The 25,396-nt window shown below is 45.0% G+C and overlaps 2 protein-coding genes across 2 annotated transcripts; both read left to right on the forward strand.

The window, feature by feature from the left end:
* The first annotated feature begins 4,868 nt into the window (after nt 1-4,868).
* On the forward strand, nt 4,869-13,320 carry LOC147957822 (uncharacterized). The gene is made up of 5 exons (XM_087531860.1): nt 4,869-5,139; nt 5,295-5,299; nt 5,436-6,254; nt 6,409-8,112; nt 12,928-13,320. Exons 1-5 carry the CDS (start codon nt 4,869-4,871, stop codon nt 13,318-13,320), a joined length of 3,192 nt encoding a protein of 1,063 aa, XP_087387986.1.
* Nucleotides 13,321-23,954: 10,634 nt separating this feature from the next.
* LOC125522661 (homeobox-leucine zipper protein HOX28) lies at nt 23,955-25,096 on the forward strand. The gene is made up of 2 exons (XM_048687707.2): nt 23,955-24,418; nt 24,537-25,096. The coding sequence occupies exons 1-2, from the start codon at nt 23,981-23,983 to the stop codon at nt 24,981-24,983; spliced, it is 885 nt and encodes a 294-aa protein (XP_048543664.1). The 5' UTR covers nt 23,955-23,980; the 3' UTR covers nt 24,984-25,096.
* The last annotated feature ends 300 nt before the right edge of the window (nt 25,097-25,396 follow it).

Here is a 25,396-nt window from a genome sequence, read left to right on the forward strand (position 1 = left end):
AAATCAGAATGGACATAATCAAGAATACCTTCAGTTGTATGAGTCGAAGTGTTGAACTTCACTCTCTTGTGCTTGCCGAAGATACAATGCTCACAAAATTTCAATTTACCAGGTTCATATCCATCAAGAAGACCTCTCTTATTTAACTCTGCCAAACCAAGTTCACTCATATGTCCAAGACGCATATGCCAAAGGTTAGCAGCATCACAATCAGAATTCTATGAAATAACTGGAGTAGCGTTATCTGAAACGGTAGAACCTCGTAGGTAATAAAGACCATTGGTCGAACTTAAATCACCTTTCATCACAATAAGGGAACCTTTGGTGACTTTCAAAACACTATCTCCACCTGAATACTTGTACCCCTTTGCATCAAGGGCACTCATAGAAATAAGATTTCTCTTCATCTTCGGAATATACCGAACATCTGTCAAAGTTCTGATTATGCCCTCAAACATCTTGATTCGAATAGAACCTATGCCTTCAATCTTGCATGGTGAATTATCAAAACCCAAAACGGAACCAGCAGCAGTTGTGGACTCAAAAGTATTAAACCAATCTCTATGTGGACACATATGAAAAGTGCAGGCAGTGTCAAGTACCCACTCATCATTGGTCTCAGCACATCCAGCAATAACGATAAGAGCATCATCAGAACTATCATCACGAGCAACGTTAGCAGAATTTTCATCTTGTTTGTGACCTTTCCTCTTTTCCTTGTTCTGCAACTTGAAACACTCAGAGATGTCATGCCCGTCTCTCTTGCAATACCTGCAATACTTCTTGTCTCTGGATTGCGACCGGCCCCTGTAGCCGTTCTTACTTTTGCCTCTGTTTCCGTTATGTGAGTTCTTCTCCTTTGTCCTGCCACGAACAGATAATCCCTCGGTTTGGGATGAACTCGAACCATCATGAGGCACCATTAATTTCATCTTCTCCTTAGAGTTCAAAGCTTCATAAACTTCATTAAGTGTGAGAGTATCATGACTGTATAATATGGTGTCTCGAATTGGTATAAGAACTTGGCAATGAACAAAGTAACATTAGAGCAGTATCTTCCTCTTCATATGTAACCACCATTGCAGCTAGATCAGATATGATCTCTTTAAATTCTAAAATATGATTCAAAACATTACCTCCCTCGGGTAACGTGTGCAGAAATAATTTTTGCTTCAGATGCATCTTGCTGGTGAGATCTTTAGTCATGCAAATCCCTTCCAGCTTTAACCATAGAGCGGCGGCAGTTTTCTCGCTCAAAACTTCCTGCAAAATATTATTATGCAAATGGAGTTGAATTTGTGATAAAGCCTTACAATTAATTCTTTTCTCCTCATCAGTCCAGTCTTGAATTCTGTTCTTCCAAAAACTATCCAGTGCTTCATCATAGTCGGACTGTGCCAACAACGTCCGCATCTTGACTTGCCATAGGGTAAACCTTGTGTCACGATCCAGCAGCGGAAGATCGTACTTCATGGATGTCATGAGTCGATAAACTGTGCACAAAGTAATACAAGTCGAAGACAAATTAATTCTTGCTAGAATTGATAGGCAGAGCAAAGAACTAGAAAGATGGCACCTGTAGTCTTCGGCGTGTTGACGTTGCAAACGGACAAGCAAAACAAAAAGTTGATGTGAAGGCTTCACGTGGATACTAGATCGGCCACTAGCAGCCCTTAAAACTGATCTGATCTGATGTGATGTAATAGCAACGGCGTAACAGCCTCGGGTCTCGATCCTGTACTTGGACGGGAAGACGTGGAGTAGACAGCGACAACTCGGCGGAGTAGTAGCAGCGGCAGATCACGCAGCGTCAGCTGCGTGCGTAACGCGAGGGCGACCGCTAGCAAGATCGCAGATCGCCTTCTTCTCGAAACTCCACACGGTCTCGGCAACACGGCCGCGCGCAGACACGCAACCCTAATTTTTTGATCTCAATCTCGTATCTGGAACATGGCTCTGTATACCACTTGTTAGATAATAACGAGAATAAACGAGACACGAGAGTTACGGATTTTTACGTGGAAACCCTTATGGGAGAAAATTACGGACGCACGAAGGCGCAATCACTATGAGGAGGAGTATTACAAGCACGAGACGACATGCCGTCTTTAGATGCGACTACATGGGGTATATATGAGGGCAATACATAAAAGTCTTTGAAGGACAAATAAACGAGTTGTACTTGTACGCGTCGGTACCAACGCAAAGGCCCACACCGTATGTACTACGTCTAGTCCAATACGGTATAATTTGGATCACAATTTAACATGCATCGCCTCCACCACCATCATCATCGCATACGCAACACCCCTCGTCCCTTCCCCAACAAGACCAAGCTTCTGCTCGAGGCCATGATCACAAGCAATGCAACATGATGACTTTCTGCAACAAGACATCTGTTGCAGGATTTTCTTTTTTGCAAAAAGAGATCTATTTCGAAAAAAGGTCTTAAAAATATTATGCAACAAGATCTTTGTTGCAAAAAATTAATGAGAGTATCTAGAACTCATCCAGATGAGATATAATTTGGTCTCATTCACTTAGAAAACAAGAACATATAACATCCACATCAGCACACATGCATCTTATAGCATCATATAGCATCACATTCAATGGATATAAAAGATGAATGAGACCAAATTATATCTCATCTAGATGAGTTGTAGCAAAACTGAAAATTAATTGCAAGACAACCTTTCTTACAAATATTTCTGCAATAAGACATGTGTTGCAAAAAGGTTCTCGCAACACAACTTCTGTTGCAAAACTGACAACGATGCTTGATGCGGAGATAGCGTCAGATCGGACGGCTCGTAAACCGACGGATCTTCGACTGACGCGTAGCACGACCCTAGTAGTAGTGGTTTGTTCTAGTACTAGCAAACTACTCCTACCTAATTATTGACTAGTGGCCCTGTAGTGCAGCGACCCGGCTAGCGTGTGTTGCAGACGCCGTGTGGCGAGCGTGCGTTGCGTTGCGTCGGCCACACCCACTGCCAGACGGAGTTCATGCCGGGGTCCTCCCTAGCCGGGGCGTTCACTGGCGCGGCTACTTCCCGCAGCAGCCGACGACAAAGCCGGAGCCACATCCAGATGACCGAGCCGGAGCCGGAGCAGACGACCAAGAGGGAACCGGAGCCGATTACGCCCACACGCGATCAGGGTGATTCTACTGCACCTGCGTGACGCCGACCACGCCAAAGCCGCCGGCGACGCCGACCTCGCCGGAGATGTGGGAAAAACCGGCCACGCCGTCTGTGCCCGTGCAGCAGAGTACCAGCGGCGGATCGTACGCTGGCGGAGACGCCAGCAAGCAGGTGGACGACGACGGGGAGCCGCTCGACGGGTTGAGCCCTAAGGCCATCGAGAACATCCTCAAGGAGCACAACGGGTTCCGCGCCAGGGAGCTCACGTAAGCTAGACACTATGGACGCATGCATCTCGCGACCGCCGGCGCCGGCCTTGGCGGCAACTGACTCTAGATTCCGGGGAACTGGATGGATGGATGGAAGCAGGTGCAACGCGACGGTGGCCAAGTACGCGCAGCACTACGCGAACGACGGGGTCGTGCGGGGAGAACCTGATGTACGGCGAGGCAAGGCATGGACGTGGCTCCACACCGTCTGTTAGCACAGTCCCTGGGCGTCGATGCTGCTCGACGAGGTCACCGGCCTGTAGTTTTGGCCGCAGCAGCGTGAGTACGTAGACGGAAGCTAACCCGGTAGGCGGTAGCTGATCGAATCTTCACGGAGACATGCACGTACAAGGATCGATTCTTCACGCACGTACCATACTAGTACATGCATGTAATTAACAGCTCGTCGCCGGCTTGATCGATCATAAGCTAGCTACGCACAGAGCAGCAGACGAGAACACAAGCACATGATATTATGTCCTGCGGCCTGAATTGACAAAATGACACAGGGTTATCTGCAAAATGTCCAGCGCTGACCAGACCGGACCTGCTGGCGCCACTTGGCCGTCTTTGATTGGCTTAGGACTAAATTTGCATATTGTATGTAAGTTCTAGGACTACGTATTCACTTTTAGAAGTTTTAGGACCAAACCATCACATGCTAGACAAGTTCTAGGACTTGTGATGCTATTACCTCGTAGTTTAACGGCAATCATTTTTTTTCACCCGCAAAAAAAAATGATTGCGGTGAGGTCGTGGGTGGTGTCAGGAAAAGTGCCGGCAAAGCGAGGCGCACAACCGGGCCGGTGGGCCAGCCCTGTCCTAATTTTCCACCTTGTTAATTTGCCAAGTGGGCCCCGCACCAGGGGCTATATGTCAGCAGCCATGTTCCTGTTATCTTTGAAGATGCAACACCTGAACCTGAAGATGAGGACAGAAGGCTTGTAGCCGCTCAGGATCGTGCCGACAAGAGCAAGGCGCCAGTCCCACTGGGCCCAAGGCCCAAGTCTAACCGGCCCAAAAGGCTTCCCCAGTGGCTTGCTAGCCCAAACTGGGCCCGCTGAGCGGGTGTACTGTTAAATAGCTACAGTAGTCCATCGTCTCACTTTGGCTAGGATTTGGACGGCTACGGCCGTGGCTCGATTGTAACAGATAGAGGTGTGGGTGGTTGGGAGGAATCCTCATCCGAATTCAAATTCTTAGCTCGAATCCCCATGAAAATTCCTTCGATCCACTGACCACAAGAGAGATCCTCACATCTAGTAATCAGAGCCTCGTCGACCTAGAGTTGCCACCCCACCACTACGCAACGCGATTCGGCGAGCGGCGACGGATCCAAGCCATGGAAGAGCTCAACACCGATAGCCGCACCGTCTACGAACTACTTCGCCATGAGTTCACAAGCGACATGGACAACAAGCTCCGGACTCACGGTGAGTCGCTTCTCAAGTCGATGAGCAAGATGATCGAGGCCAACAACGCGATCCTCGACAGCCTCATGTCGGCGCGGGCGGATGGGATCCGAGACGAAATCGCCCTCGACATCGAGCAGATCAGGACAAATTTCTACAAGATGGAATCGCCGGATCCGGACCCCAAGGTTGACGGGACCTCTTCGCGCAACGCTTGGCCAGGTCGTAGCGCGGCCGCGACCAGCGCCCTTGGCTTCGACAACGAAAACCGGGGGAAGGCACATAACATCTATGTCCCTCCTCCGGTCAGAGGTGCGCGCGATTCCGTTTTCTCTCCCAGAAATTTTTCTCCCCGTGATCCACATACGATAGATACTGCTGAGTATTCCTCGTTTTCCATGCATCTGGAGATTCCCAAGTTCGATGGGTCAAATCCGAGACTGTGGCAGAACATATGCGAAGACCAGTTCAAGTTGTGGAGCACGCCTCCTCACAGATGGTTGTCTCTGGCTACAGCTCAATTCGAAGGTGCTGCTGCTCGATGGCTTGAATCTATGCACATGCGCATGCCAAATACCAACTGGTCAGAGTTCTGTGCTGCGTTACAGGATCGTTTTGGGAGAAACCAACACCAAACTCTGCTCAGGAAGCTGTTCCGAATTGCTCAAACAACTACTGTAGAAGACTATGTTGAACGCTTTGCAGAGTTGTATGATCAGTTGACAGCGTATGAAGATACACCCAACTCCCTGCATTACACCACCCAGTTCTTGGATGGGCTGAAACCTGGAGTAAGGATGGCGGTGGCACTGCAGAAACCCAAGGATTTAGATGCTGCGTATGAACTAGCTCTGCTCCATGAGGAATTAGGAGAAACGTACTCGTCCACCTCAAGTTCTGCTCCACGGAAATCGGGCACTGCTTCTAGTTATACCAGCTCAAGGGTTCAGAAACAGGATGACAGACGAAGTTCAGACTCTGTCAGTGGTGTAGCTCAGGAAGACAAGTGGACAGCACTTAGAAATTATAGAAAATCCAAGGGCCTGTGTTTTGTGTGTGGAGAGAAATGGTCTAAGGATCACGTGTGCAAGGCCACAGTTCAACTGCATTTTGTTCAAGAGATGATAGAACAATTACAATCCAATTTCACTGAAGATTCTGACTCTCACAGTGAACAGCCTGAACAATCTTTGGTTCATTCCATCAGGTTATCAGCTGCAGCTATGGGAAAGGAACCAGAAGCTCCTGTTTTGCAATTGGAGATTGAATTGCAGGGCCACACCTTTCAATTTCTAGTTGACTCAGGCAGTACACACTCTTTCTTGGATTTGCAGCACGGTTCATTAGCAGGTGTCAGTCCAATTAAAACAATCACAGTTACAGTAGCTGGTGGTTCAACAATTCAGTGTCAACAACAAATCAAAATTGTGTGTGGCAGTCCAATGGTGCTAAATTCATTTCAGATTTCAAGTTGTTGCCCCTGCAAACTTATGATGGCATGTCGGGGTTGGATTGGCTAGCTCAACACAGTCCCATGTATATTGACTGGGTTGAGAAATGGTTGTCTTTTAACGAGGACAGACAGTCACTTTACATGGCATTGGTTTTGAAGAATGTGCTTACACCTGTGTTGCTATATCTGCACTTCAAATTGAAGGACAACCTGCTGTAACCCCAGAAATCCAATTGTTATTAGAGGAATTTGCTGAGGTTTTTGAAACTCCTACTCAGTTACCACCCAGAAGAGAGTGTGACCACAAAATCACTTTAATTCCAGGAGCTAGACCAGTCATAGTTAAACCTTACAGGATAGCACCACAGTTAAAGGATGAACTTGAAAAGCAAATTGCAGAAATGTTAAAGTCAGGCATCATTAGACCAAGCAAAAGTCCTTTTTCTTCTCTAGTGCTTCTAGTTAAGAAAAAGGGAGGGGAATGGAGATTAGTAGTGGACTACAAGATGTTAAATGCTATCACTGTAAAAGGGAAATTCTCAGTACCTGTGATTGATGAGCTTTTGGATGAACTATCTGGTGCTACTTGGTTCACTAAATTGGATCTCAGGGCTGGTTACCATCAGATCAGACTAGCTGAGGGGGAGGAATATAAAACAGCTTTCCAAACTCATCTTGGCCACTATGAGTTTACTGTTCTGGCCATGGGACTGAGTGAAGCTCCAGGAACATTCCAGGGGGCCTTGAACAACACCTTGTCCCCTGTTAACAGGAAGAATACCTTGGTTTTCTTTGATGACATTCTGATTTTCAGCAAGTCATATGAGGAGCACTTAAAACATGTTAGAGAAGTGTTGGTTTTGCTAAGAGCTGATCAATGGAAAATCAAAATGTCAAAGTGCGCTTTTGCTCAACAACAGATTGGTTATTTGGGGCATACCATAACTACTCAAGGAGTTGCAACAGATCCTAGCAAAATCCAAACAATAGAGCAATGGCCTACTCCAACTAATGTCAAGGAAGTCAGAGGTTTCCTTGGGTTGAGTGGTTATTATAGGAAATTCATTCAACACTATGGAGTGATCAGCAAGCCCCTAACTGAACTGCTTAAGAAGGGAGTCCCATTTGTCTGGATTGAAATCACAGAAACAGCTTTTGTAACATTGAGGAAAGCATTGATTGAAGCTCCAGTACTAGCCCTCCCTCAATATAACAAACCTTTTGTCATAGAAACTGATGCATGTGAGTTAGGCATTGTAGCTGTTCTAATGCAAGAAGGACACCCACTGGCCTATATCAGTAAAGCTTTAGGGCCCAAGAGCAGAGCTCTTTCAGTTTATGAAAAGGAATATCTAGCTATCTTATTAGCTGTTGATCATTGGAGACCTTACTTGCAGTTCCAGCAATTCACTATTAGAACTGACCAGAAGAGCCTTGTACACTTGCAAAATCAAAAATTGCACACTGTTTGGCAGCAGAAAGCATTGACCAAGCTCATGGGCCTGAACTATAACATCGTGTACAAAAAGGGGGTGGAAAACTCAGCTGCATATGCTCTTTCTAGAAGGCCTCATTCCTTTAAGTTATTTCACATTTCCAGATCCTATCCTGTGTGGTTGGAAGATGTAGTAGCTAGTTATGCTGCAGATGACAAGGCCACTGAACTGTTGCAAGCATTAGCTGTTAATCCCTCTGCTAAACCTAATTTCCAATTGATTCAAGGGTTGTTGAGATACAAAGGCTGCATTTGGGTCAGGAACAGTGTGGAGCTACATGACAAGATCTTCTCTGCATTCCATGATAGTCCTATTGGTGGTCATTCTGGGTTTCCTGTTACATATCATAGAATCCACTCTTTGTTCAGATGGACTGGTATGAAAAAGTTTATCAAGGAAAAAGTGCAGTCATGTCTAGTTTATCAACAAGCTAAACCTAAGAGAGTAAAGTATCCAGGGTTGTTATCTCCCTTGCCGGTTCCAAACAAAGCATGGGAGACTGTCACTATGGATTTCATTACTGGGCTGCCGCATTCACATCAGTTAGATTGCATTTTGGTGGTCATAGATAAGTTTACCAAATATGGTCATTTCATGCCTCTAAAACATCATTTCTCTGCACAGAAAGTGGCTGAAATATTCCTTGACAATGTTTATAAACTGCATGGAATGCCAGAGTACATTGTCTCAGACAGAGATCCTGTTTTTACAAGTAATTTTTGGCAAACCCTGGCTCACAGGACTGGCACACAACTGAATATGAGTTCTGCCTACCATCCTGCTACTGATGGGCAAACCGAGTGAGTCAACCAACAAGTGGAATCACTACAAGAAATATGTCAACTTGTGACCTTCTGTTAGTGACCCTGGAAGAATTGGTCATAGATCTATGACCATTTCAGACCAATTGGTCAAAAGTTGTTCGGGGGCTCCAAAACCTAAACTATAACGACCATTTTGGTCAGAAATGTCGTAATTTCCTTACACGAAATGGTCATAAAGCAGATAGCACTGATCTGCTGCCTTATTTCTAGCTGATCATGACCAATATAGATGGTCATAACCTTGTAAATTGTGGTGGGTTGCTATGACTAGGCGCCATCTCATCAGTTTTGCCTATGTGTCATGTCCATGTGGCAGTTTTTGCCCTAGGTTGTGAAGCAACCTATATTTCTGTCATTCCCAAAATTCCCAAAAAAATCTCATAAATTCTTTGGGTCATATCTTCATCAAATATGTAAAAATCCTTCCTTGCCTAGTTCAAAACTAATTCAACAATATTCATTTTCCTATTCTGTTCACGACAGCACTTTATGAAGGAAGTGCTATTTATATATTCTTGATTGCCCTCGGAATTTTTGGGCACTCTTTCCTATCCAAATCATTACCACATGACAAAATTCAGCTCCACTTGCCTAGCAAATCTTCCTCGGCAAATTTCCAAAGTTTTTGTCCACCTAGAAGCATTGTGAAGGAAGTACCTTTTTGTATATCGAAATGACATGAAATTTATACAGTTCCTTCATATGCCCAAATTATCACCCTCCTCCAAATTGCAGGTCAGTCAAATCATCTATGCGAGCCCAGGTTCAATTTATATTTTATGGCCAAATTGGCACGTTGCAACGCAAGTGTTATCTAGACCCCTCCTATTACCCTCGAACTTTTCGGGCACTCTTCCATACCCAAATCATTGCCACATGATAATATTAAGCTCAATTTTCCTAGTAAATCTTTCTCAAGAAATTTTCAAAGTTTCTACCTCGAGAGAAGCTTTGTGAAGTAAGTACTAGCTAGGCTTACCCAAATGATCTGAAAATTTACCAGCGCATGACCATACCTATGTAACTTACCTACACCAATTTTTAGCTCATTTCATTCATCCAATCTCTCTCACTAGTTTTCCCAAGTTTCTGTCCATAGAAGAGAATTGTGAAGGAAGTACCACTTTGGCATTTCCAAATAGTATCCATTTTCTACAGTGGTTTCCTATGCCCAAATAACCATCCTCCACCTAATGCCAGCTCAATCCGTTCATTATTTTGAGCCGAGCTTCAACATTCGTAGTTATGTCCAGTGTGGTAGTTCGCAAAGCAAGTACCACCTAGGCTCCTCCTTTTGAGCTGAAATTTTTTGAAGACGGTCTTCTTAGTAACTGATCATCCTCAGCCAAAACTCACGCCCATTAGCCATGTACATTTCCCGTACCGCTAATCAAACACTTGGCTGTTAATTCATGTTTGAGTATCGATCGGTCTCCTCGTGAGAATATTATGTTGTAATTTTCTTCCTAGCACCAACCTGGGGAGTGCCCAACCCACTAGACATGCCTAGGCCGCCCAGAACGCATGGCAATGCCACGGTCACGCGGTGACCACGCAGCGGGCATGCGAGTTTACGCGCTCTAGAGTTGGGGCCCTCGGCCACTGCCCAAACCTCTACGTATCGCCACCAAACCATGTATTTATGATTAAATAGGTCCTTATGTAACTAGAAATGATTTTTGTAAAAAATAAATAGCAAACTATGAGGCAGCTGCAGTTCAAATTTGACCCGCTTCCTCCTGAATCGGTGGAAATTTGTCTTTTTCACGAGAGGTGGATCAAAAAAATTTACACCCAAAATTTTTGTCAATTGTGAATTAAATATGACCTATTATTTTATAAAAATGAGTCCAATTTTGCAACAATTATTTGGTAGTTCCTTCACAAAAAAACCTCCTTTTGGGCGCTCGAAAAATGGAAAATGGTTTTTTCGTCCAACGAAAATGAAAACTTCCTTAGGCAACATTGTTTGCCATTCCAATATGCACCCTTGTGCACAATATGAGATCATTTGAACAAACTATGCCATGAATGTGGCCATAAGATTGATCATTTGGCTTGAAAGCCATTGACCTTCACACATGATAGCTTATTTCTGAAAACACTTTTTTACAATAATTATCGTATTACAAGTTTATTATTTTTCCCGGAAACTTAATCACATATAATGAGACAATGCGAATGTTTTCCAATTTTTTGATTTTTTTTGAATTTTTTATACCCGTTTCAAAATGTGGTCAAAACAGCGGGCTTGACCGTTCCTAGGTAGCGGTTGAATCTTGGAATTTTTCTGGTGTTTCTCTGATTAAATAGATACTTATGTACCTACAAATGATTTTTGGAAAAAATAAAGAGCAAACTACGAGGTAGCTACAGTTCAAATTTGACCCGCTTCCACCTGAATCAACGGGAATTTGTCTTTTTCACCAGAGGTGGATAAAAACTTTTTACAACCAACCATTTTGTTAATTGTGCATTAAATATGGCCTAGTATTTTAAAAAAATGATTTGGTCCAATTTTGCAACAAATATTTGGGAGGTCCTTCACAAAAAAAAACTCATTTCGGGCACTCGAAAAATGGAAAATGTATTTTCCGTGCAAAGAAAATGAAAACTCCCTTAGGCAACATTGTTTGGAATTCCAAGATGCACCCTTGTGCACAATATGAGATCATTTGAACAAACTATGCCATGAATGTGGCCATAAGATTGATCATTTGGCTTGAAAGCCATTGATCTCCACACATGATAGCTCGTTTCTGAGAACATTTTTTTAAAATAATTGGCGTATTACAAGTTTATTATTTTTCCTGAGAACTTGGTCACAAATAATGACACAATGCGAAGGTTTCCCAATTTTTTGATTTTTTTGATTTTTTATGCCCTTTTCAAAATGCGGTCAAAACGGCGGGAATGACCATTCCTAGCTAGTGGTTGAATCTTGGAACTTTTTTTTGGTGTTTCTCTGATTAAATAGATACTTATGTACCTAGAAATGATTTTTGAAAAAATAAAGAGCAAACTACGAGGCAGCTACAGTTCAAATTTGACCCGCTTCCTACTGAATCGACGGAAATTTGTCTTTTTCACCAGAGGTGGATAAAAACTGTTTACACCCAAACATTTGGTCAATTGTGCATTAAATATGGCCTAGTATTTTAGAAAAATGATTTGGTCCAATTTTGCAACAATTATTTGGTAGGTCCTTCACAAAAAACCTCCTTTTGGGCACTAAAAAAATGGAAAATGGTTTTTTCGTCCAAAGAAAATGAAAACTTCATTATGCAACATTGTTTGCTATTCCAATATGCACCCTTGTGCACAATATGAGATCATTTGAACAAACTATGCCATGGATGTGGCCATAAGATTGATCATTTGGCTTGAAAGCCATTGATCTCCACACGTGATAGCTCGTTTCTGAAAACACTTTTTTAAAATAATTGCTGTATTACAAGCTTGTTATTTTTCCGAGGAACTTGGCCACATATAATGGCACAATGCGAAGGTTTCCCAATTTTTTGATTTTTTTGAACTTTTTATGCCCGTTTCAAAATGCGGCCAAAACGGCGGGAATGATCGTTCCTAGCTAGTGGTTGAATCTTGGAAATTTTTTGGTGTTTCTATGATTAAATAGATACTTATGTACCTAGAAATGATTTTTGGAAAAAATAAAGAGCAAACTATGAGGTAGGTGCAGTTCAAATTTGATCCGTTTCCAGCTGGATCGGCGGAAATTTGTCTTTTTCACGAGAGGTGAATCAAAAACTTTTTAGACCCAAAAATTTGGTCAATTATGCATTAAATATGTCCTAATATTTTATAAAATTGATTTGATCCAATTTTACAACATATATATTGTAGGTCCTTCATAAAAAACTCATTTTGAGCACTTGCAAAATGAAAAATGAATATTTAGTCAACTACGACCAATTTTTTAGTTAACTACGACCAATTTAGTTGGTCATGACATCATACACGTGTACTGCATTTTGATTGGTCCGTGGACGTTTCACGCGGATCATGAATGGAACACCGTTGGATGCTCGTGGATCCAACGGCAGTCCTCACCCCAAGCCCACCTAAGCCAAAACCCTAACTCTCCTGAGTCCTCCTGGACTTTTTCCATCCACCCCCCCCCCCCCCCCCCGCCCGCCTCCTGTCTTTCTCCCCTCGCTCTCTTCTCCTTCGTATCTCCCCTCCCCTACGCCGCACGCCCGCGCCCTCACCTCCTCCAAGATCGCTAGAGACCCCCACCCCCTCCTCTACCCCACCACCGCTGGCGCCCCCCACCTTCTCCTTCTTTCCCAAGCGTCCAAAACCCTAGCCCGCGGCGCAGCCGTGGCGACCGAGCTCTGGATCCGCGGGCTGGAGGTGCAGCACCGGATGCGCCGTCGACGACGTCCACGCGATCCTCCCTCCCCTCCCCTGCGTCGTCCGCCTCCTCCCTCCCTTCCCCTACGCTGCCTCCCTCCGCCCTCGCGATCCGATTCAAATCCATCCTCGCAGGGGAGATCTGATCGATCTGGTCCAGGGCGCCGCCATCATGCACCACCACCACCAGCTAGACCAGTGGCTCGCCGGCGGCGTGGGCGAGGTGCTGTGCCCGAGCAAGTCCGCCCCCTGCTCCCCCGTCAAGCCGGCGGTGGCGTCCATGCGGCGCGCACACTCCGACTCCTTCCATGCCTCAAATTCTTCATACTGGCTCGGCCACCTCTGATTCTCCCAGTTTGCTGCCTTGCCTTGCAGATGTGGCAGCGCAAGGGCGAGGTCGGTGTCTTCTCCAGGCGCGGCTCCCAGTAGCCGGCGTAGCCAGCGTGGGCGAGGTGCTGTGCCCGAGCAAGTCCGCCCCCTGCTCCCCCGTCAAGCCGGCAGCGGCTTGGGCGTGGTGCTGTGCCCGACCAAGTCCGCCCCCTGCTCCCCCGTCAAGCCGGCGGTGGCGTCCATGCGGCGCGCACACTCCGACTCCTTCCATGCCTCAAATTCTTCATACTGGCTCGGCCACCTCTGATTCTCCCAGTTTGTTGCCTTGCCTTGCAGATGTGGCAGCGCAAGGGCGAGGTCGGTGTCTTCTCCAGGCGCGGCTCCCAGTAGCCGGCGTGGTGGACGCTGCTCGCGGTCGACCTGCACAACCTCCACTCTCTCCAGCCCGCCGTCTGCTGCTCCCACGCCGTCTAAGCGAATTGTGAGTACTTTTTTCTGCTGGATCAGTTCAGTCGATCCATGTCCAATTGTCGATGGCGAAGAAGGAAAACCCATAGAGAATCTGTTTTGTAAGTAATGCGAATTGGGACCTATCAACTGAGTTATGATTTTGTCCCATCCAAACATGGAGATTAGTGACTGTGTAGTTGCAGAAACGGTCCAAAGTCTGACAGTACGAATGTGTGGTTCAGAATTCGTATACCAGCAGAAGCTTTCACTTCTGCTTTGTTGTTACCTTCATGTTGCAGTCCATGACTGTTCTAAGGATGGCTAGCAGAAGCTTTCACTTCTAAGGATGCCAACAGTAGGAAGAATCATTATAGTTAAGTGGCCATAATACCTATTTTATGGTCCTGAACATTGTTGTTACCTAGATGTTGCAGTCCTTGACTGTTCTCATGATGTCGTACAGGAGGCCCTTGTGGTCGCCGCACTGGATCTGGATTAGGGTGTGCACGGGGATGAGGGAGTTGAAATGATGGACCTTATTTACTAAACATAAGCCATGCAGATTTTGTATTTCAAATGATGGACCTTAGTAAACATAAACTACACAACTGAAGATTACCTAATAAACTAGTATGAAAGAAAACATGACTGAACAACTTTCATACTAGTTCACGAGTTACGTATCCTAGTGTTGGCTGTTGCTACTGTAATTCTGGATATGATGATAACTACATTATGTAATTATTAAGCTCGTGAGATGATGACGATGAACTAGGATATGTATTGAAGTGTATGTATTACATGGTTCATACTAACTCATTGCAATTTTTGTTTGTTTGGTATACATTTATTAATCTGGCTGCTAAAATAAAAATGTTGGGTGCATTCGTTGCTTGTATGTTCAGTTACGTGAGAGCCAACTATCTGCAAGGTTGTTTGCCAGTCTAATGATGTGTGCTCAACTAATTGCAAGGACTTGCTAAGCAATCTTATGCGGGGAACAATACCGGTGTCGTTCGGAAGCCTAACTCACTTGCGGCAAAACGGCAGCAGTGCCATGAAGCAGCTCTGTTTCTTGTTCTCTACTCTGCTTTGAACTGAACTTATTTCAGTTAGCAACTATATACTAAATTTAAGAGTATGGGTGCTTGCTTGTGAATTGTGATGTTGTTCCCATTAGATTAGATTAGGTTAATTACATCCACAAGTATAGTAGCTTCTGCAGCACAGTTCGAATATAGCACATGACACTGATGTAAAAGGTAGCCTTAACACTTTGGCTCGATCCACACATGATCCTCTTAAGCTATAGATTCTGGCATTAGACACTAACCCTTTAGCTTGTTCATTCATGCTGATCCACCCAATTATTATGTATCTTCTTCTTCAGTTGCAAAGGTTACAATAACATGTTCTAGTCTTACAACTCAACTAAACTGCAGTAGCACGTGTCACTTGCAGTACAACTGATTATAGTACATGACACTGGTGTAAAAGAAAGAAAACAGAAATGGCCCTGCTAGTGTAAAGATTAACATGCAGGCTCGATCCACATGAGGATCCCCTTAAGCTTGAGTGCCTAGCTGTAGATTCCGGCAATGGAGTCCAGCATCATGCTTGTGATAAGCTGGTTTATTATCTCTGTTGGATGGACATCATTATCTTGTTCATGCAAATACTTGCTAGGTTTTACATGTTCATGCAAATCCGATGTGAAACTGGTCATCTTGTTCATGCAAATCCAGACTTGGTAAATGTGTTAGGCTCTTCCATCAATGTCGGTAAATGTGTTGTGGTCTGTGCATGTCTATAGATTTTTTTTAATTCTGTTGGCTGTTGCAACACCTGTCCTGACTAGCTTGCTAGCTTATGCTGAAGGGTCGCTGGCTCCAGAGGACTAACAACATATCACAACTTATGTTAGCCGAGGGCTTTAGGACACTTACTTATACGGTGACACTCCCCTCTGGGTTAGTAAAAGTAGAGCAACATAACATCCATAAAAACTGAATTCTGCATGGAAAGCAGAATATATAGGGCATGATGCATGAGTATACTTTGTTCTTTCTCCACAGTAGGAGTATTACTAATGTCTATATTTGGGGAGGGGAGAATCATTATATATAGTGACTGCATGTTGCAATTTTTGGCTGGCAGGCAGGGAAGATGGCTCTCTCATCAATTTTCAGGAGAGTAAACATGAAAGAATTGATGTCAAGTGTTCCAATGTACACTAGCTAGCTCAACAGGTGATGATGAGCAATGCAATAGGCTGCTTTAGGTAGTTTGTGAAATACTCCTAGTACTTGCATAGGTTTAAAAATGACTTGTGTAGGTTTAAAAATACTCCTAGCACTTGTGATGAAACCAACAATTAACTTGCTAACCTCTTACAGTGTTCAATCATATTTTCATTCTTAAATTTCAGTGTTCAATTTCAGATTATACAAACTGGAAGTGTCTGTTCTTTTTATTTTTGAAGTAGGGAGGTTCTTGATAGCAGTGTGGTAAGCAAAACATTAACTTTGTGATGCTTCCAGTAGACCACTAGCATGCATGTTTTGGGTAATCAATTTAGCTGCTCTGCTGTGTAAATTGAAAGTGAAGAAACCTGATAAGTTAAACCCAGGTGCATGATTATATACCTAATCTGATATGCTTTTAAACTGTACCTGGGTACTAAAACCAAGTTAAGTATACTCGAGTATTCTCACGCGTGCGCATAATATGCTGGATAGATAGCTCATGGTTTGTTCCTGTACCATTCTTGCTAAATGGGTAGCTCATGGTTCCATGTAGCAGAATATGTTTAAATTTTCTGGGGTACCCTTTTATACTCTGAATAAGCAACAGAAGTGCTCAACATCCATCATGCATAACCCTGAACATTTATGGTCTCTGTTGATATGTCTTGCAGTGTACGTATAGTGCCTGTACATGCATGGTTGTGTTTTGTAGGTGTAGGGTAACTTTTACTGCACAAGTTAACTTGAGACTGGTTAATTTTTTTTTGAAAGATGTGATGTCTTGCAGTGTCTGCGACAAGAGGGGAGGACTGCTTTGCAATCTCAACGTACCCTGTTCATCAGAGACAACATCTCCGTGGGTGCCTCCGTGCGCTCTTTGGGCAGCTCGGAGCCATGCTGTCAGAGCTCTTCACCAACTGGACCATCTACACCAACAAGGTGGGTGCATCTCCAACCAATTCTGCAGCGGTAGCAGCACCAGCAGTACTTCGTTTTGAAAATCCGTCGAATTTCTGACACTGTCAACATGGCTGGAATGCGTGCAGGCGGCGGTGCTGGTGACGCTGCTGTTCGTGATCGCGGTCAACCTGGCGATCGGCATCCTGCCGCACATGATGCGCCCGACACCATGGAGCACCTCACGGCGTGCTCGCCTCCCCCAGCATCCCAATCTCAACGAGCCTAGCGGCCGTCGTCCTTGTCCTGCTCGAGGAGCAGGAGGAGGAGGGGCATCTAGCCAGCCACAAAGGGCCTGCTCTGTACCACCACATCATCGGCCTTCTGCAGCATCGAGTTCAATATGTCAGGTGACCCTTCCTATCCTGTCTGATATGATGGTCAATAGTTGCTTGTAGATGAATGATGAAGTGTTGCTGTGAATGTGAATGAGTAGCCACAAGTCTGTTTGCATCATTGCCATAGCTAGTGAATGAGCAGCCACAAGTCTATTTGCGTCACTGCCATAGTTACGTGAATACAAATGAGCAGCCACAAGTCTGTCTGTACTGTCACATTGCCATCAATAGCTACCAATCGCTGTAGATAAATAGAATTTCCCCAAAACTATGTGGGAAATTTGGTTAACCTTGTTGAATCAGATATCATTCTGACACCTGATTAGCATATCACTTGTCTATGTTCAGTTAAGAGTATTCAGTTTAGATGCAGATTTAGTCAACACTTTGGATCAACATTCAGTTTAGATGCAGATACAGTCAACACTAGGTATCAATACATGTTTGCTGTCAATTCTTACTTATAAGTTATTGGATCCCTCATTGGCTACTATGATGTTCTGTACAGATTCTTATTCTTATATGTTCATTCTTGTTTTTTGCACAGGTGAAGTGCAAATCCAAGTTCGAAGCTGTGAAGCATATCAACAAAGACTAGCATATTATGTGTTGTAAATGTAGGCAGTAGTAGGCTTATCTGGGTTGTAGTATACTATAATGTTTGTAATAGACTAATGCCGTGTTGTTTTGGACGAATTTCATTTGCTATTTGGATTGTTTGAAATAATGATTGTGTATTGAATACCTGTCAAATGGAAACCTGACAAGGGGGTCCAAGTTATAATAGTTGTTTGACAGATTTTGAAATTTTTGATGTGTGGGATCAATTTTGTGATAAGCATGACAAGTGGGACCAATCTGATTGGTGGGACCAGTGGCAAAAAAAGGACAAAAATAAAATATCAATAGACTGTAAAAGGCTGCATCTTAGAAAAAAAGGCCGAATTAATGGCCCAAGCCCATGTAGCTAGCAAAAATTAACAAGAAAAAAATACAGTAAAAAGGCCGAATTGTTGGGCTAGGCCCATGTAGAAAATCAAATTGGACCGGGCTGAATCTTGTGCCACATCAGATTGCCACGCTGGATGCCTACGTGGCCTGGGGAGGTTGCTAGTGACCAAAACGCCACAGTAGACGTATTTTGGTCATAAACGTCTACGACCATTCCAGAAGAAAGGTCGCTATAGTCAGTTTATGACCGCCAGCTTTTGACCTTATGTTTTTGGTCACAAAAAGGTCACAAATTGAAAACAGTGACCATTCAGTGACCAATAGTGCTGGTCACAAGTTGACATATTTCTTGTAGTGAATGCTACATGAGAAGTTTCATGAGTTCTCATCCATACAAGTGGAGCAAATAGTTATCGATGTGTGAATTCTGGTATAACACTAATTGGCATTCTGCTGTGGGCAAAACACCTTTTGAAGTGTTGTATGGCCATTCTCCAAGGTACTTTGGCATCTCTGTTAGTGATACAGTAGCTCCAATGGACATACAACAGTGGCTGCAGGACAGAGAAGTAGTGGTGGTTTCTGTCAAACATCATTTGTTTCGAGCCCAGCAACGAATGAAGCACATGGCAGACAAGAAAAGAACTGAGAGAAGTTTTGAGGTTGGCGAACAAGTGTTGCTCAAACTACAGCCTTATGTGCAGTCGTCGGTTGTGCATAGAGCTAACCACAAGCTGGCCTACAAGTACTACGGCCCTTACACTATTCTGGAAAAAATTGGTGAAGTAGCCTAAAAACTGCAATTACCTCCTGACAGCCAAGTCCACCCCGTTTTTCATGTCTCTCAACTGAAAAAGGTGGTCTTACCTAACTGCCCTGTTGCTTGTAAGCTGCCGTCGTCTTTTGCTTCTCTACAGGTTCCGCAACGTGTTCTTCAGCAGCGCGTGCGTCGACAAGGCAAGCGTACAATTGCTCAGGGTTTGATCCAGTGGAGCGGATCGTCTCCAGAGGAGGCGACCTGGGAGGACCTGGATTCTCTCCGTCAACAGTTTCCCCGCTCGGCGGCTTGGGGTCAAGCCGTTTCTCATCGGAGGGGGGATGTCAGCAGCCCTGTTCCTGTTATCTCTGAAGATGCAACACCTGAACCTGAAGATGAGGACAGAAGGCCTGTAGCCGCTCAGGATCGTGCCGACAAGAGCAAGGCGCCAGTCCCACTGGGCCCAAGGCCCAAGTCTAACCGGCGCAAAAGGCTTCCCCAGTGGCTTGCTAGCCCAAACTGGGCCCGCTGAGCGGGTGTACTGTTAAATAGTTACAGTAGTCCATCGTCTCACTCTGGCTAGGATTTGGACGGCTACGGTCGTGGCTCGATTGTAACGGATAGAGGTGTGGGTGGTTGGGAGGAATCCTCATCCGAATTCAAACTCTTAGCTCGAATCCCCATGAAAATTCATTCGATCCACTGACCACAAGAGAGATCCTCACACTATATCTCGGTGCGTTGGAAATCATCATGGGCGAGCAGCCCGCACGGCTCGGTCGGTCACAGTGAGCCGTCGATCCAGCGTGTGAGCCGGCTCGATCGACAAACTAAGTTGCAGTATGGAACGATCCTAATAAACTGTCTTCAACAGAGCCGTTGAAATATTGTTTTAAAGAAAGCGCTGAAATATTATTAGGACGTCCAGGAGTTTGTAGGCTTACTAGCAAGATGCCCATGCGTTGCATGGAACATCAAGATGCATTTGTATGAGTAGTTTATCTTGTGGGAGAAAATGATGAACGAGGGAAGACCTTATTTGCAAATGTGGAGAGGGGTGTGGGTATCTTTTTGCAAAATTGCCATAGTTTTCTTCCTATCCGTCAGATAGTTAGGCTGAGCAAACTCTTGTTGTTTGCAAGTTTTTGTAGGTAGCTTACCAGGCTGACCGCTTGGTAGAGCAGGCTCTTGTTGTTGTTGATATCCTGTGCGGTGGATAGTTTTTCTAGCCCTATCAGTTTCATTAAAATGATCAAATTAGCTTACTTTTTTCCCCTTCAACGAGAAGACCAAGATGACCATATATATAGTTCAAGCTCATCTGGGCTTCAATTCGGGGTCCTGTATTCAGTATTCCTTATGTTCTTTACTAATGCTACCAAATGTATCGACGATCAAGTTTCAACAACAAAAAAAGAGTATCGATTATCATGTTATAAGAAGTCGGAGGCCGGTTGTTATCGCTATCCGTCTACCCATACCCAAACCACAGGATTCAAGCATGGATGTATGCATAAACCGGGACAGCTGGTTGCTAACCTATATACAATCAACACAAAATAAGACTACTCTACTTGCTTAATTAATTAGTAAATTTAATTATCGGCTGGCCTAAGAACAACACGTATGTACCAATCAATTTGTAATTAGCCACGCAGCTGTAGTTTTGCCAGGGGACATGGACAGCCGGCCACCCCCAGGAATCCCGACGTGACTTCATTGGCGAATTGACCCTTTCATCCTCCAATCCACCAATCACCGCGCGCCACCTCGACGCCAGCCTACGTACGCGCCCATGCATGCATCGATCCATGCAAACTGTTGTCCGTCAGCTCTACGTGCGCTAGCTAATCTCGGTTGCTTCATGATGCGGTCGTCCCGTGATTTGTTTGCTTGCGTGTTTCGCTCCTCGGAATCGGCGTCGCCGCGACAGGGCCAGATCAATAGACAATAATAGATCGAGTGTATGTAGAGTATGTGCTTGAGTGTGTTGATGGCGACCGATAAGTCGATGATTTCCCCTAAGAAAAGAAAAGAGCTCGCTCGATGATTAGAACTGGTCGTGAGCATGCAGCAAGATCCAAGGTTTCCGTAGGCGATAACAAAGCAAGTAAACCGTACGTACGTGTGCGGACTAGTTTAGCATTTCGTCGTGTGTCCCAGCAGCTAGCAGCTAGCGTGCGGAATCGGTCCAAATCTTACTTAGGAGGGCTCCCAAAAAAGAGTATTGTTTAGCTCAGGTTTTGTTTCCTGCGAAAAAGAGTGAGTATATTATGGACTCACAGCTGGCCGAGTCTTAACTAATTATTACAGGAAATAATGATGATTACTAGCTCACACACCCAGCTAGGGTCTATCAGAAACATGTAACACTCGAACAATCGTCGCTTGGATATAATAAGAAATGAATATGGTGAAGGATATGTCGGGCTGAAACCCTTAAAATAGCCTTTTGTATCTCGTACGTACATGAATTTTATCAGAATTCAAATGGAGGTGAATATATGTGACCATACAAGAAACGAAAGCAGTTTTTCATGGGTCTTAGCGTCTTGTTAGAGGTGCTACACAATTATTATGAGTTGCGCGATTCCACCAGGATGTTTGGTCCACGCTGCATCAATTTTGAACATTGGATTTACTTTTTGATGCTGCAGATGGGAACACGTCGTGCGACGCCCCATCAACTTCAATGCGACCACCCTACCCGATATCACATCGCTTCTCTTGCTCCCTCATCGTGCTTGCTCTGAGTGCTGCCACGTCATCCTCACCGATGCCCATCAGCAGTCGTGTTATGGACTGCCCTTTCCGCCACACATCCTCCTTCAGTGACCTCCCGCAAGCCCATTTATACCTTCTCACCGCTGTTGTCGACTTCAAGTCAGGGCCAATTTTATGTTTCCGAGGGCCACTGGGCGAAGTCAGTAGATCCGTAAGGCTATATATGTACCTGTACATATACATATATGTGTCTACTTTTACATGAAAAGTTTTAAGAGTTATATTCCAACCATGTTTTTAGTTTGAGATGTCTTACGATAAGAAGATTAAAAGAACAACAAGATGAAACTAGTATGATTACCTCAAATAAGAACAAAATTCTTATGACTCCAAGACCATCGACAATGATGATTTTAGGCAGCATTTAAAGTACCCCTTTATTATTCAATAAACTGATCTGCTCGTCTATGTTTATTTTCTTTTCTTGGCACTCGAAAAATACTTTTTAGGCAACATTTAAACGCATAATAAAATTGCAAAAGAAAGTAAAGAAATAGAATTGTAATTTTATACTAGAACCCTAACAAATCTAATATGCTTCAGTGATAAGCAGGACTAAGAAAATGAGGATAGATGAATCATGGATGTTTCTTAGAGAGGACGAGAGGGTGACAAGCTCGTGCATTGCCGATCGTGCTTTCGGACGCGGCACAGAGGTGGCCGAGGTGCACGACAGAAACACGAGATGCCATATGTCTTGTATAGTTCGCCCTTGATATCCATTAGTTCTATTGTTGTTTTGGACGATACACCTTTGTCTTGTAGTTAGATGACCAAAACATTGTAATCCAGGTCACAAGCTTCATATTGGAAGCATGGGAATGCTCCTTACCATGTACTACCATACAATCGACAATGTAATTTTGGTTCTTTGCAATCACACATGGTTGTTTCATATGTTTATAGAGTTAATTTCTACTTCATTGTTTTCATGTTGCAGGACACCTGGGCGGTCAGAAAATTCCATTAGCATTTGAAGTTAAGAAGACCTACAAAAATATCGCAATAAAAAGACGGACATACAATTCAAAAAGGTGGGAAAGGACACTGGGAGCTCAAACTAATATTGGAACTATTGTGTTAAAGTTAAATGTAAAAGTCAATATCCATGTAGAAATTGGTAAACAAAGAAGAAACAAATTGAATTGATGAGATAAAGGTGATTCACTCTAATGGTAGATCTCATCAGGCTAAGATTCCACTTCACTTTTGGAGAGATATGGCTACTAATATAACATGATCTCATCAAACCAAGCAAGCACGAGACAACCACACGTACCAAGATTGGTGTACCCCTTCGGTCCTGCATTGAGTTCCAATGTGTACACATACACACAATTTAGCCAAGTTCTGCAAGCCCAAGGAAACGTCTCGGCTCGGCTGGGAGCCAGACAGGGCAAGGAAAGGAAGAAGATCCAGATCCAGGAGGAGCATGCATCATAGCTGGCTGCTATGATGAGGCGAATGGCATGGAATGGAAACAACTTATCATGATTATCTATTATTTATTTATAGCTAATCAATATAATACCTGGATACAACGAGTGCCAGGAAGGAGAGGATATCCACCTCCCGATCAAACATGATCTTCCATAAGCCGTGTACTTGTGGCATCTATCGTTGGCACTTTTTTATTTGTTGTAGTACGAGGTCTTATATTTTCCCATATAACATATGTGATCTCAATTTTTAATGTAGAAAAGAGCTGGCAATTGGCATTTTCTTAGTAGGTTTTATCAATGCATTAAAAGCCACCAAAGTGTTGGATTGGTATTTTGCATTTGTCTTCCATATATTAAACAATGGTATGAACCACGGTGGCTGGCGATGATGAGCGGGTGGCGCGGAATGGAAACTAGTATTTATCACCATTATTTACTCATTAATTCACGGACACTTAATAATACACCATTATTTACCCATTTAATCACAGCCAAGTAAAAAAAATTGAGTTGTTTGGATTGCTTACCAGAGGAGAGGAGATCCAGGCACCTCCCCCATCGAACAGCTCATCATTTGGTCGCTCCGTTGCCTACCGCTTCCTTATTTATAGCCCACCATCCCGCCGCCGCATGCCCACGGAACACCAGGCCAGATCATCACATCACCACCACCACCGAGCACTGCCACCGTACCATCATCCATCCTCTACACCGGAGAGTTCTCAGATCGGATCGGGCTTACCGGAGATCGATGATGCATCGCGCCGCCGGCCTCGACCTGGACCTCGGGCTGGGGCTCGGGCTCGCCTCCCAGGGCAGCCTCACGTTCTCCACCACCACCGACTCCTCCTCCCCGGCCTCCGCCTCTCACTCGCAGCACTGGACCACCGCGCTCAGCTCCGTCGTCGTCGTGCATGAGTCGTACGGGCTGCACCAGTATGCCAACCAGCAGCGGAAGGACGAGCCGGGGATGAGGCCGTCCACGTCGCCCGAGAGCGGCGTCAGCGGCGGGACCAAGAGGGGCCTGGAGCGCACCGGCTCCGGCGTCTCCCGCGGCAGCGCCACCGCGGGCGGCGACGAGGACGACGGCGGCGGCGACGGCGCCGGCGGGCGCAAGAAGCTCAGGCTCTCCAAGGACCAGGCCGCCGTCCTGGAGGAGTGCTTCAAGACACACAGCACGCTCAACCCCGTAAGTGTCTTCTCCTTCTCCGATGATCTATCCACCTCGCTCGCATAGCGTTCGTCCATGGATTCCTCGTGATCGATCGCATTGGGCTGACCGAGGTTTCTTTATTGACAATTTCCAGAAGCAAAAGACGGCGTTGGCGAACCGGCTGGGGCTGCGGCCGCGGCAGGTGGAGGTGTGGTTTCAGAACCGCCGTGCTCGGACCAAGCTGAAGCAGACGGAGGTGGACTGCGAGTACATGAAGCGCTGGTGCGACCAGCTCGCCGAGCAGAACCGCCGCCTCGAGAAGGAGGTTGCCGAACTCCGGGCGCTCAAGGTTGCACCGCCGGCAAACAACGGTGCCCCGGCGGGGCCCCTCACCACCCTCACCATGTGCCTCTCCTGCAAGCGCGTCGCGTCGACGTCCTCCGCCTCGGCCTGCAACGTGCCCAGCTTTTCCTCCAATGCCGGCATCGGCATGCCCATGCCATCCGCGGAACAACGGCAGTTCTTCTGTGCGTTCAGAGACACCGGAGCGATGTACGGCGGTACTTCGGGGCTCGCGAAGGTGGTCAAGCCGACCAGATAAAACGAGCTATCTCTGTGACGCCGCCATGATCAGCATGGCAGGCAAGCTAACAGAAATGATGGCATTGTCACAACTCACGAACTTAAGCAAGTTTAGCAGAAAGTTTAATCTTTCGTTTTTTTTGGGGGGGGGGGGGGGGGGGGGGGGGGGGGGGGTATGCAAGTTAATTAAATCTAACAATTTAAGGCTGAATCGATCGATGAGTTCCGGGCTTCCGGCGAGGATGAATGTATGCATGTGAAAAGCTGATGAAATAACATGAGAAACTAATTCATACTGGGAACTTACTATCATGTTGAGTTATAGTACACCGAACATGTTGAGTAATTTTCTAATTTGCTACCCTGTCTTGCATAGATGTTGCAGTGGGCAGCGTAGATCAGGAGTTGGTGTATTATTACATGACTACTTGA

Source organism: Triticum urartu, chromosome 7A (assembly GCF_056163025.1).
Source record: "Triticum urartu cultivar PI428250 chromosome 7A, HENAU_Tu73, whole genome shotgun sequence".
In the NCBI taxonomy this organism is placed as follows: Eukaryota; Viridiplantae; Streptophyta; class Magnoliopsida; order Poales; family Poaceae; genus Triticum; species Triticum urartu.

What these genes read in the sequence shown, in the direction of transcription:
- LOC147957822 (XM_087531860.1), top strand. Translation starts at nt 4,869, where the DNA reads ATGAGCAAGATGATCGAGGCCAACAACGCGATCCTCGACAGCCTCATG. An exon ending in GTCAACAACAAATCAAAATT is followed by an intron (nt 6,255 to 6,408) that starts GTGTGTGGCAGT and finishes TAACGAGGACAG; the next exon opens with ACAGTCACTTTACATGGCAT. An exon ending in GTGGTCATTCTGGGTTTCCT is followed by an intron (nt 8,113 to 12,927) that starts GTTACATATCAT and finishes CCAAAACCCTAG; the next exon opens with CCCGCGGCGCAGCCGTGGCG.
- LOC125522661 (XM_048687707.2), top strand. Translation starts at nt 23,981, where the DNA reads ATGATGCATCGCGCCGCCGGCCTCGACCTGGACCTCGGGCTGGGGCTC. An exon ending in CACACAGCACGCTCAACCCC is followed by an intron (nt 24,419 to 24,536) that starts GTAAGTGTCTTC and finishes GACAATTTCCAG; the next exon opens with AAGCAAAAGACGGCGTTGGC.